At 42.9% G+C, this 12,820-nt stretch overlaps 1 protein-coding gene across 1 annotated transcript in view; it reads right to left on the bottom strand.

Annotated features, from left to right (window-relative positions):
* LOC147960052 (uncharacterized) overlaps window positions 1-12,615 on the bottom strand; it is a 34,839-nt gene extending 22,224 nt beyond the window's left edge. The window contains exons 1-2 of the mRNA XM_087533110.1: window positions 11,421-12,615; window positions 8,231-9,099 (exon numbers count right to left, since the gene is read on the bottom strand). Of these exons, the coding sequence (XP_087389236.1) occupies window positions 8,231-9,099; window positions 11,421-12,615 (2,064 nt within the window). The remainder of the gene's footprint in view (window positions 1-8,230; window positions 9,100-11,420) is intronic.
* Between the last annotated feature and the right edge of the window lie 205 nt (window positions 12,616-12,820).

Below are 12,820 nucleotides of genomic sequence, written 5' to 3'. Positions count from 1 at the left end.
CTGGTTGTGGAGTACGGCGGACACGTATCTGGATTTGGCAGCGAGTGCCGCAGACGCAGCCGAACACTTCCAGATCAAGAGGATCACAAAGTGGAAAAGCTTTTTTGGTCGCAGTTCCACAATCCAGAGCGTCCACTTCCATTAACCGATCGTTTGGCCGAATGGGCGGAGCTGAATAGGTTATCCGGACTCGCCATGAAGTATGTCGTGAGTCATCTGTGGCTGGGAAGACCCGAGCCGAAGAGTTATTTTAGCTTGGTGTAGTGCCGCATATCAATGCAGTGAAGAGGTTAGCATGCATAGAGGGTGCACGGATGGCTCTTGCCCATTTCAAGACATACTAGGCGGAGATGAAGGCCACCGCTGTTGCATCCCAAGACTCAGACGGGAGTCGAGTACCTGCCGAGCACTATTTTCAGGAAGTTTTGCAGGGCGCTCGTTTAATAGAGACGCAGTGCCCGAAGGATATTATGTTCGAATAACATGTATTATTGTAAAACAGTGTTTTGATGTAATATAAAAGCTTTTTATACTTGTGCCTTCAAGAATTGTATATAACCTGAAAGATGGCAGTCTTCGGCTTCAGCCCCCGCGCATATAATGCGGGGGTGTTCGCAGAAGGCGCATTTTCACACTTGATCAAACGTCTTGGTCCTATTAAGGAGGTGATAGCGCAGTGAACTAGGCAACCGGACTATAATGCTTTATCACTTTCACTTAGCCATAGGAGTTTAACAGTGGGGCTACTACATACCCCTGGGGGCACCGCGCTCACCCGAATTCGGGGCGCATGCGTTCCTGGTTAGGAAACGGCCCTTTGTTAATACGGAGGAATCCTAAAGATTCCGGTGGGTCATCGAGTGGTTGACCAGTCTCATGCTATATCATGACAGTCAGTTTTCGGCTTTCTCTACTGAGGTGCTCGCCTGGCTGAACCGGGGCACAATCGCAGTAGTTCTCCTGGTGCTGCCTTAGCCGATAGAGCGGAACGTAAGGTAGCAAAACACAAGAGCCAGGCAAACCCAACATTTGACCAAAGACATGATTTAGAGCTGATGCATATAAGGCCAAACTCGCGACGCCGAACACTCCCTAAGGTATTCGGTCTTTTATGAAAACAGGCGGAACAACGCACTTGGTAATAAGCCCCTGATGTCCAGGTACGTGCAAAACTCTGACGTGGCCACATGCCAAGACACCAGCCTCCTCCTCAGCTATATAGAGAATCCGGGGGATGTGTATCAACAAGAGACAGTAAAAAAGGTTTACGTAGGGTCTTAATCTAAAAAGAATCCTCGAGACGGGTCCCTGCTGCACGTCTGCGCCTGTCTCTCCATTGTGCTGTGTCCTGGACGGGCGTAGCATGGTGTTCATCTGTAAAAGAGAGGAACTTAGCTGACAAGAAAAAGAATAGTAGTGCGGAATGTACGTTGTACTAGATAAACAATGTATAATTTAAGACGGGTAAAATTGAGCCTTACTGTCATGTATTTTACATAAGCGGAGCCCCTTTTATAAGGGTGTACGGCTATCAAACCTTTATCAATTATATGTTTGTTCCGGACTCGCCTAGCCGAGTCAGTGGTCTTGATGACCTGGTAGATGCTTTTGTTGGTGAAGTTGTTTTAATGTATGGCTGTCAAGGCAGCCGCATATTCTTTTGTGGACCGGGCATCTTAAGCGTAAGAGATGCATAATGCGGTAATGCGTTAAAGCAGGCGAAAGCCTCTCGTCCCAGTAGTGCTTGAGAGCTACTTGAAAACGGGGTGATGTGGAAGGTTAGCTTTTCGTGGCAGGAGTTATCGGGCGAGCCGAACATAACTTCTAGTCGGAGAGAACCCATGCAATGGGCATCCGGGCCTGGCATTACTCCTTGAAAGGAAGTGTTGCTATGGCGAATTCTTGTTGGGTCTATCCCATTTTGCGGATTGTGTCCTGATATAGCAGGTTTAAACCACTACCGCCGTCCATCAGGACATGTGTAAAGTGGAGTCCGTCGATTATTGGATCTAATATCAAGGCAGTCCCGCCTGCATTCCGGATACTTCTAGAGTAATCCTGATGGTCGAAGGTGATCGGTTTAAACAACCAGTGGCGAGACTCCTTTGGGATAGGCCATATGGCGCGTATCTCTCTATAGGCGCCACTCCTTTCATCACGTGAAGTAAGTTTACTGTTTTGACTTCTTGTGGGAAATTCTTTTGTTTCACGGTGCTTTGCTTGTGGGGTTCGTCATCGTCCTCACTTGGTGTGTCGAGCCCCTTGTGTTCGGCATTGAGTTTGCCGGATTGCTTGAAAACCCAACAATCTCTGTGGGTATGATTTGCAGGCTTGCCGGGAGTACTGTGGATTTGACATATCTTCTCCAAGATTTTGTTCAGGTTAGATAGCTCGTCCCTGTTATCCTTAAGGGGCAGCTTTTTCTGATTCTTCCGAGAGTTTTTGAATCCGGCATTGACTGCCGTGTTCTTCGGGCTGCTTCCCTTAGTCCGGCGCTGGTCCTTGTTGCGTCGCGGTTTCCCATTTCCATCCCTGACTTCGGATGTACTTGGGTCGCTGGTGCTGCATCTTGCCAACCAGCTGTCCTCTCCCGCGCAAAAGCGGGTCATGAGGCTTGTTAATGCGGCCATTGTTCTTGGCTTTTCTTGGTCGAGGTGTCTGGCGAGCCATTCGTCCCGAACGTTGTGTTTGAAGGCTGCTAAGGCTTCGGCGTCCGGACAGTCGACTATCTGATTCTTTTTAGTAAGAAATATGTTCCACAGTTTCCGGGCTGACTCTCCGGGCTGTTGAGTTATATGGCTTAAATCATCCGCATCCGGGGGTCGGACATAGCTCCCTTGAAAATTTTCCTGAAAAGCATCCTCGAGCTCCTCCCAACTTCCAATGGTGTTTTCGGGAAGGCTTTTAAGCCAATGCCGGGCTGGCCCTTTGAGCTTAAGGGGTAAGTATTTGATGGCGTGGAAGTCATCTCCCCTGGCCATGTGTATGTGGAGGATATAATCCTCAATCCAGACTCCAAGGTCTGTTGTTCCGTTGTACGCCTCTATGTTTACGGGTTTGAATCCCGCTGGAAATTCATGGTCTAGCACCTCATCGGTAAAACAGAGGGGGTGTGCGACACCCCTGTATTTGGGTGTGCCGTGTTGTTCGGATGTTTGTTGAGTTGCATTGCTTACTAGAGTTTGCTTTCTTGGCCCGTAGATAGACCTGGCTGGGCCATCCTTTTGATGTGAATCCTTGGGCGGATCGCGTACTGGCTTGGGTGCGGCGCCGCTTGCTGCTCTATGTTGGCCATGAGGTCGTCTATCCGACCGGGTGGCTTCCTTGTTTTTTGATTTAGGGCGCTCTAGGGCCTCCTCATCAAATTCAGGCAGTAGCTTTCGCTTCGGATAGCTCTTTGTGTGGCGGCTGCCGCCACATTTATCTGCGGTATTGAGTACTTTGCTCCATCTGATTCTGAGTGCATCTTCCGCAGTTTTGAGCTTCCGCTTCTGCTTTTTCAGGCTACGCGCAGTGGCGACGAGCCTTTTGTGGAGGTTCTTCTGCACCAGGAACTTGTCCGGCGTGAGGTCGTCCGGACTGTTATCTTCGCCGGGGACGGGTTGTTCGGTTTGTTTATCCAAGTTGCCCTGTTCGGACGGTTGCTCGATGGCATGTTCGTCATCCGCCGATTCGCCCTGCTCTATGGCTGGGTCTGTATGGCTGCTGTCTCTGTCGAGGCGGGGTTTGGAGCGGCGCTTACGTTGCCACTTTGACTGCTTTTTGAGGGAACGATCCCTCATTGCGTCCCTTTGTTCCTCGTCGTTGCTTCCTTTAGGTGTGTCCACCATGTATACATCGTGAGATGAGGTGGTTGTCCAGTGCTCTATAGGCGTTGGCTCCTGTTCGTCTCCTACATCGTCTTCCATACCGTCGATGTCTTCGGAGTCGAAGTCGAGCATGTCGGTTAAATCATCGATAGTGGCTACGAAGTGGGTGGTGGGTGGGCATCGAATTTCTTCGTCACCGGCATCCCAACCTTGCTGACCATAGTCCGGCCAGGACTCTCCTGATAAAGAGAGAGACTGTAGTGAATTCAGAATGTCACCGAAGGGCGAGTGCTGAAAGATGTCCGTGATGGTGAACTCCATGATCGGTGCCCAATCGGATTCGATTGGCAGGGGCGCGGAGGGTTCGGAGTCCGGAGAGGAGTCCGGCACCTTGGAGCCACGGGGTTCGCAGAAAATAGGGATGATGTTCGGCTTGATCGCCGTAGAGATTGTAGCCCCCGAGGTGGTGTCCAACCACCCGTCCTCGATTGGTGCAGTCGGCTCCGAGCTAAGGGTCGAAGCGGACACGGGTGCGGCCTCCAGGGCACTGTTCGGCGGCAGAGCTAGATCATGCCCGCCGTGACAGTGCGGCGCGCCCGGTTGTGGCTCGAATCCGTCGAAGATCAAGTCCCCGCGGATATCTGCCGTGTAGTTCAAATTTCCAAATCTGACCTGATGGCCAGGGGCGTAGATTTCGATATGCTCCAGATGGCCAAGCGAATTGGCCCGTAGAGCAAAGCCGCCGAATACGAAGATCTGTCCGGGGAGAAAAGTCTCACCCTGGACCGCATCGCTGTTGATGATCGGAGGAGCCATCGGGCCTAAAGATGATGACACAGAGGAACTCTCAATGAAAGCACCAATGTCGGTGTCAAAACCGGCGGATCTCGGGTAGGGGGTCCCGAACTGTGTGTCTAGGCGGATGGTAACAGGAGACAAGGGACACGATGTTTTTACCCAGGTTCGGGCCCTATCGATGGAGGTAAAACCCTACTCCTGCTTGATTAATATTGATGATATGGGTAGTACAAGAGTAGATCTACCACGAGATCAGAGAGGCTAAACCCTAGAAGCTAGCCTATGGTATGATTGTTGTTTGTCCTACGGACTAAAACCCTCTGGTTTATATAGACACCGGAGAGGGTTAGGGTTACACAGAGTCGGTTACAATAGGAGGATATCTACATGTTCATATCGCCGAGCTTGCCTTCCACGCCAAGGAAAGTCCTATCCGGACACGGGACCAAGTCTTCAATCTTGTATCTTCATAGTCCAGCAGTCCGGCCAAAGGTTGTAGTCCGGCTATCCAGACACCCCCTAATCCAGGACTCCCTCAATCTCCATTGGCTCTTCCCTCTTCAGCTCTATCTTCATTAGCCAAGCATCGTTGTCACCATTGTTGGACGAGGGGGACGACATGATGCCTGGCCTTGACAACCCTGACAGAGAATAGCTCGAAACAAGAACAGAGGACAATTGCGTGATACAGGAGTCAAAACCTTTGGGAGATTATATAATGAATTTTTACCGACCAAAATACGTATCGTGTAAGAAAACAGAGTCCGGAGAGCACACGAGGTGCCCACGAGGTAGGGGGGCGTGCCCAGTAGGGTAGGGCACGCCCTCCACACTCGTGGAGGCCTCGTGTCCATCCCAGACCGCTTCTTATTTTCTATTTTTCTAAATATTCCAAAACGGAGAAATATTGCCATAAAAATTGTTTCGGGGTTACGGTTTCGATAACATTGGTGTTTGGAGTCTGAAACGTTACGTATAGTGTCCCTTATGTATTCCTCCGGCGTTACGGTTTCGATAACATTGGTTTCAACATTTTTGGGATTACCTGAGATATAATGTTTGATTCTTTGACCGTTCACCACCTTCGGATTTGTGCCTTCGAAGTTGTTGATTTTTATGGCACCAGAACGATAGACCTCCTCGATAACGTAGGGGCCTTCCCATTTAGAGAGAAGTTTTCTAGCAAAAAATCTTAAACGAGAGTTGTATAGAAATACATAATCACCTACATTAAACTCACGCTTTTGTATCCTTTTGTCATGCCATCTTTTAACTTTTTCTTTAAACAACTTGGCATTTTCATAAGCTTGGGTTCTCCATTCATCAAGTGAGCTAATATCAAATAACCTCTTCTCACCGGCAAGTTTGAAATCATAATTGAGCTCTTTAATAGCCCAATATGCCTTATGTTCTAGTTCGAGAGGTAAATGACATGCTTTTCCATAAACCATTTTATACGGAGACATACCCATAGGATTTTTATATGCAGTTCTATAGGCCCATAATGCATCATCAAGTTTCTTGGACCAATTCTTTCTAGATCTATTAACAGTCTTTTGCAAAATTAATTTGAGTTCTCTATTACTCAATTCTACTTGACCACTAGACTGCGGGTGATAAGGAGATGCAATTCTATGATTAACATCATATTTAGCAGGCATTTTACGAAAAGCACCATGAATAAAATGTGAACCACCATCAGTCATTAAATATCTAGGGACTCCAAACCTCGGAAAAATAACTTCCTTAAGCATCTTAATAGAAGTGTTATGATCGGCACTACTAGTTGGAATAGCTTCTACCCACTTAGTAACATAATCAACAGCAACTAAAATATGTGTATATCCATTAGAGGCAAGAAAAGGTCCCATGTAATCAGAGCCCCAAACATCAAATAGTTCAATAACAAGTGAATAGTTGATAGGAATTTCTTGATGTCTACTAATATCACCAATTCTTTGACATTCATCACAAGATAAGACAAACTTACGGGTATCCTTGAAGAGAGTAGGCCAATAAAAACTAGATTGCAATACCTTATGTGCAGTTCTATCTCCAGCGTGGTGTCCTCCATAAGCCTCGGAGTGACACTTGCGTAAGATCTGTTCCTGTTCATGCTTAGGTACACAACGTCTAATAACACCATCTACTCCTTTATAAAGATGTGGGTCATCCCAAAAGTAATGTCTCAAATCATAGAAAAACTTTTTCTTTTGCTGATATGTGAAACTAGGTGGTATAAATTTAGCCACAATATAATTAGCATAATCACCATACCATGGAGCAGTACGAGAAGCATTTATGACATTTAATTGCTCATCCGGAAAGCTATCATCAATAGGTAGTGGGTCATCAAGAACATTTTCTAACCTAGCCAAGTTGTCTGCAACGGGGTTCTCAGCTCCCTTTCTATCAACAATATGCAAATCAAATTCTTGTAGCAAGAGAACCCATCTAATAAGTCTAGGTTTAGCATCTTTCTTTTCCATAAGATATTTAATAGCAGCATGATCAGTGTGAATAGTTACTTTAGAATCAACAATATAAGGCCTGCACTTATCACAAGCAAATACAACTTCTAAAAATTCTTTCTTAGTAGTAGCATAATTTCTTTGAGCATTGTCTAAAGTTTTGCTAGCATATTGGATAACATTTAATTTCTTATCAACTCTTTGCCTTAGAACAACACCTACAGCATAATCACTAGCATCACACATAATTTCAAAGGGTAAATTCCAATCAGGTGGCTGAACAATAGGTGTAGAGATTAATGCTTTCTTAAGTATTTCAAATGCTTCTACACAATCATCATCGAAGACAAATGGTATATCTTTTTGTAACAAATTAGTCAGAGGCCGACAAATTTTTGAGAAGTCCTTAATGAACCTCCTATAAAAACCGACGTGACCAAGGAAACTTCTTATACCTTTGATGTCCTTGGGACATGGCATCTTTTCAATAGCATCAACCTTGGCTTTATCAACCTCGATACCCCTTTCAGAAACTTTATGCCCCAAGACAATGCCTTCATTAACCATAAAGTGGCACTTTTCCCAATTCAAGACAAGATTAGTTTCTTCACATCTCTGCAAAACTCGATCAAGGTTTCTCAAGCAATCATCAAAAGAGGATCCATAGACGGAGAAGTCGTCCATGAAAATCTCGCAAATATTTTCACAAAAGTCAGAGAATATAGCCATCATGCATCTTTGAAAGGTAGCAGGTGCATTACATAAACCAAAAGGCATACGTCTATAAGCAAAAGTACCAAAAGGGCAAGTAAAAGTGGTCTTTGATTGATCATTGGCTGACACAGGTATTTGAGATAAACCAAAATAACCATCTAGAAAGCAAAAATGTGTATGTTTGGATAATCTTTCTAGCATTTGATCGATAAAAGGTAAGGGGTAATGATCTTTTTTAGTAGCCTTATTTAATTTGCGGAAATCAATTACCATCCTATAGCCTGTAATAATTCTTTGCGGAATCAATTCATCTTTATCATTAGGAACGACGGTAATACCCCCCTTCTTAGGAACACAATGGACAGGACTTACCCACTGACTATCAGCAACGGGATAAATTATACATGCCTCAAGGAGCTTTAGTATTTCTTTTCTTACCACTTCCTTCATCTTAGGATTCAGTCGTCGTTGATGATCACGAACTGGTTTGGCATCTTCCTCCAGATTTATTTTATGTTGACATAGAGTGGGACTAATGCCCTTAAGATCATCAAGAGTATATCCAATAGCAGCACAATGCTTCTTCAGAGTTTTCAATAATCTGTCTTCTTCATGCTCTGAAAGGTTAGAACTAATAATAACAGGATATATCTTTTTCTCATCAAGATAAGCATATTTAAGAGTATCAGGTAACGGTTTCAGCTCAAACATGGGATCACCCTTGGGTGGAGGAGGATCCCCTAGGATTTCAACAGGAAAATTGTGTTTCAGAATGCGTTCCTGTTTAAAGAATACTTCATCTATTTCCCTTCTTTCATTCATAAACATATCATTTTCATGGTCTAGCAAATATTGTTCTAAAGGATCACTAGGAGGTACGGCAATAGAAGCAAGACCAATAATTTCATCCTTACTAGGTAATTCCTCTTCACAGTGTTGTCTACTAAATTTAGAGAAATTAAACTCATGACACATATCACCCAAGCCAATAGTAACAACACTCTTTTCGCAGTCTATCCTAGTACTAACTGTGTTCAAGAAGGGTCTACCAAATATAATGGGACAAAAGCTATCTTGTGGGGAACCAAGAACAAGAAAATCAGCAAGATATTTAGTTTTTCCACACAAGACTTCAACATCTCTAACAATTCCCATTGGTAAAATAGTATCTCTATTGGCAAGTTTGATGGTGACATCAATACCTTCTATCTCAGCAGGTGCAATTTCATGCATAATTTCTTTGTATAAGTCAATAGGTATTGCACTAGCACTAGGACCCATATCACATAAGCCATGATAACAATGATCTCCTATTTTAACAGAAATAACAGGCATGCCTACAACAGGTCTATGTTTATCTTTAGCACAAGGTTTGGCAATTCTTGCAGTTTCACCGCAGAAATAAATAACATGCCCATCAATATTATCAGCCAAGAGATCTTTAACAATGGCAATATTAGGTTCAACTTTAATTTTCTCATGAGGTTTATAAGTTCTAATATTGCTTTTACGAACCACAGTTGAAGCTTTAGCATGATCCTTTATCCTAACAGGGAAAGGTGGTTTCTCAACATAAGAAAAAAGAACAACAGGATCATTATAAGTGATAGTCTTTTCTTCACCTTTAGTAAGTGCAGCTACTTTTACTTCTATGGGAGGAAGATATTTAAACCACTTCTCCTTGGGGAGATCAACATAAGTAGCAAAATATTCACAGAATGAAACTACTATCTCAGAGTCAAGTCCATATTTAGTGCTAAACTTACGGAAAACATCGGTATCCATAAAAGATTTAACACAATCAAACTTAGGTGTCATACCTGACTCCTTACCTTCGTCGAGATCCCAATCTTCAGAGTTGCGTTTAATTCTATCCAATAAACTCCATTTGAATTCAATAGTCTTCATCATAAAAGAGCCAGCACAAGAAGTATCAAGCATGGTGTGATTGTTATCAGAAAGCCGAGCATAAAAACTTTGAATAATTATTTCTCTTGGGAGCTCATGATTGGGGCATGAATATAACATTGATTTAAGCCTCCCCCAAGCTTGAGCGATGCTTTCTCCTTCGCGAGGCCAAAAATTATATATATAATTGCGATCACGATGAACAAGATGCATAGGATAAAACTTCTGATGAAATTCCAATTTCAATCGTTTGTAGTTCCATGACCCCGTATCATCACATAGCATATACCATGTCGATGCATCTCCCTTAAAAGATAAAGGGGAGACCTTCCTCTTAACAACATCTTCGGGTACACCTGCAAGTTTAAATAATCCACAAACTTCATCCACATATATTAGGTGCTCATCAGGATGCTTTGTTCCATCTCCTACAAAAGGATTAGCTAGCAGTTTTTCTAACATACCCGAAGGAACTTCAAAGGGAACATTTTCATTTTCAGTAGCTTCAGTAGGTTGAGGAGCAACTCTTTGCTCTACTGGTCGGGGTGAAGATACCCCGAACAAGCCCCTCAGAGGATTACTTTCCATAGTAACAAGTGACAGTAAATTTCAGCACAGTATATAAATTTTTCCTTACAAAATTCCACCTACCAAAGGCGCTTCACTCCCCGGCAACGGCGCCAGAAAAGAGTCTTGATGACCCACAAGTATAGGGGATATATCATAGTCCTTTCGATAAGTAAGAGTGTCGAACCCAACGAGGAGCAGAAGGAAATGATAAGCGGTTTTACCCACTGACTATCAGCAACGGGATAAATTATACCTGCCTCAAGGAGCTTTAGTATTTCTTTTCTTACCACTTCCTTCATCTTAGGATTCAGTCGTCGTTGATGATCACGAACTAGTTTGGCATCTTCCTCCAAATTTATTTTATGTTGACATAGAGTCGGACTAATGCCCTTAAGATCATCAAGAGTATATCCAATAGCAGCACAATGCTTCTTCAGAGTTTTCAATAATCTCTCTTCTTCATGCTCTGAAAGGTTAGAACTAATAATAAAAGGATATATCTTTTTCTCATCAAGATAAGCATATTTAAGAGTATGAGGTAACGGTTTAAGCTCAAACACGGGATCACCCTTGGGTGGAGGAGGATCCCCAAGGATTTCAACATGCAAATTGTGTTTTAGAATGCGTTCCTGTTTAAAGAATACTTCATCTATTTCCCTTCTTTCATTCATAAACATATCATTTTCATGGTCTAGCAAATATTGTTCTCAAGGATCACTAGGAGGTACGGCAATAGAAGCAAGACAAATAATTTCATCCTTACTAGGTAATTCCTCTTCACGGTGTTGTCTACTAAATTTAGAGAAATTAAACTCATGAGACATATCACCCAAGCCAATAGTAACAACACTCTTTTCACAGTCTATCCTAGCACTAACTGTGTTCAAGAAGGGTCTACCAAATATAATGGGACAAAAGCTATCTTGTGGGGAACCAAGAACAAGAAAATCAGCAAGATATTTAGTTTTTCCACACAAGACTTCAACATCTCTAACAATTCCCATTGGTAAAATAGTATCTCTATTGGCAAGTTTGATGGTGACATCAATACCTTCTATCTCAGCAGGTGCAATTTCAGGCATAATTTCTTTGTATAAGTCAATAGGTATTGCACTAGCACTAGGACCCATATCACATAAGCCATGATAACAATGATCTCCTATTTTAACAGAAATAACAGGCATGCCTACAACAGGTCTATGTTTATCTTTAGCACAAGGTTTGGCAATTCTAGCAGTTTCACCGCAGAAATAAATAACATGCCCATCAATATTATCAGCCAAGAGATCTTTAACAATGGCAATATTAGGTTCAACTTTAATTTGCTCATGAGGTGTATAAGTTCTAATATTGCTTTTACGAACCACAGTTGAAGCTTTAGCATGATCCTTTATCCTAACAGGGAAAGGTGGTTTCTCAACATAAGAAAAAGGAACAAGAGGATCATTATAAGTGATAGTCTTTTCTTCAACTTTAGTAAGTGCGGCTACTTTTACTTCTATGGGAGGATGAAATTTAAACCACTTCTCCTTGGGGAGATCAACATAAGTAGCAAAATATTCACAGAATGAAACTACTATCTCAGAGTCAAGTCCATATTTAGTGCTAAACTTACGGAAAACATCGGTATCCATAAAAGATTTAACACAATCAAACTTAGGTGTCATACCTGACTCCTTACCTTCGTCGAGATCCCAATCTTCAGAGTTGCGTTTAATTCTATCCAATAAACTCCATTTGAATTCAATAGTCTTCATCATAAAAGAGCCAGCACAAGAAGTATCAAGCATGGTGCGATTGTTATCAGAAAGCCGAGCATAAAAACTTTGAATAATTATTTCTCTTGGGAGCTCATGATTGGGGCATGAATATAACATTGATTTAAGCCTCCCCCAAGCTTGAGCGATGCTTTCTCCTTCGCGAGGCCAAAAATTATATATATAATTGCAATCACGATGAACAAGATGCATAGGATAAAACTTCTGATGAAATTCCAATTTCAATCGTTTGTAGTTCCATGACCCCGTATCATCACATAGTATATACCATGTCAATGCATCTCCCTTAAAAGATAAAGTGAAGACCTTCCTCTTAACAACATCTTTGGGTACACCTGCAAGCTTAAATAATCCACAAACTTCATCCACATATATTAGGTGCTCATCAGGATGCTTTGTTCCATCTCCTGCAAAAGGATTAGCTAGCAGTTTTTCTAACATACCCGAAGGAACTTCAAAGGGAACACTTTCATTTTCAGTAGGTTCAGTAGGTTGAGGAGCAACTCTTTGCTCTACTGGTCGGGGTGAAGATACCCCGAACAAGCCCCTCAGAGGATTACTTTCCATAGTAACAAGTGACAGTAAATTTCAGCACAGTATATAAATTTTTCCTTACCAAATTCCACCTACCAAAGGCGCTTCACTCCCTGGCAACGGCGGCAGAAAAGAGTCTTGATGACCCACAAGTATAGGGGATATATCATAGTCCTTTCGATAAGTAAGAGTGTCAAACCCAACGAAGAGCAGAAGGAAATGATAAGCGGTTTTCAGC

The sequence above is a fragment of the Triticum urartu genome, chromosome 7A (genome assembly GCF_056163025.1).
Source record: "Triticum urartu cultivar PI428250 chromosome 7A, HENAU_Tu73, whole genome shotgun sequence".
Taxonomy (NCBI): domain Eukaryota; kingdom Viridiplantae; phylum Streptophyta; class Magnoliopsida; order Poales; family Poaceae; genus Triticum; species Triticum urartu.
The sequence above is the reverse complement of the archived record's forward strand: the minus strand, read 5'-3'. Positions and strand labels throughout refer to the sequence as shown.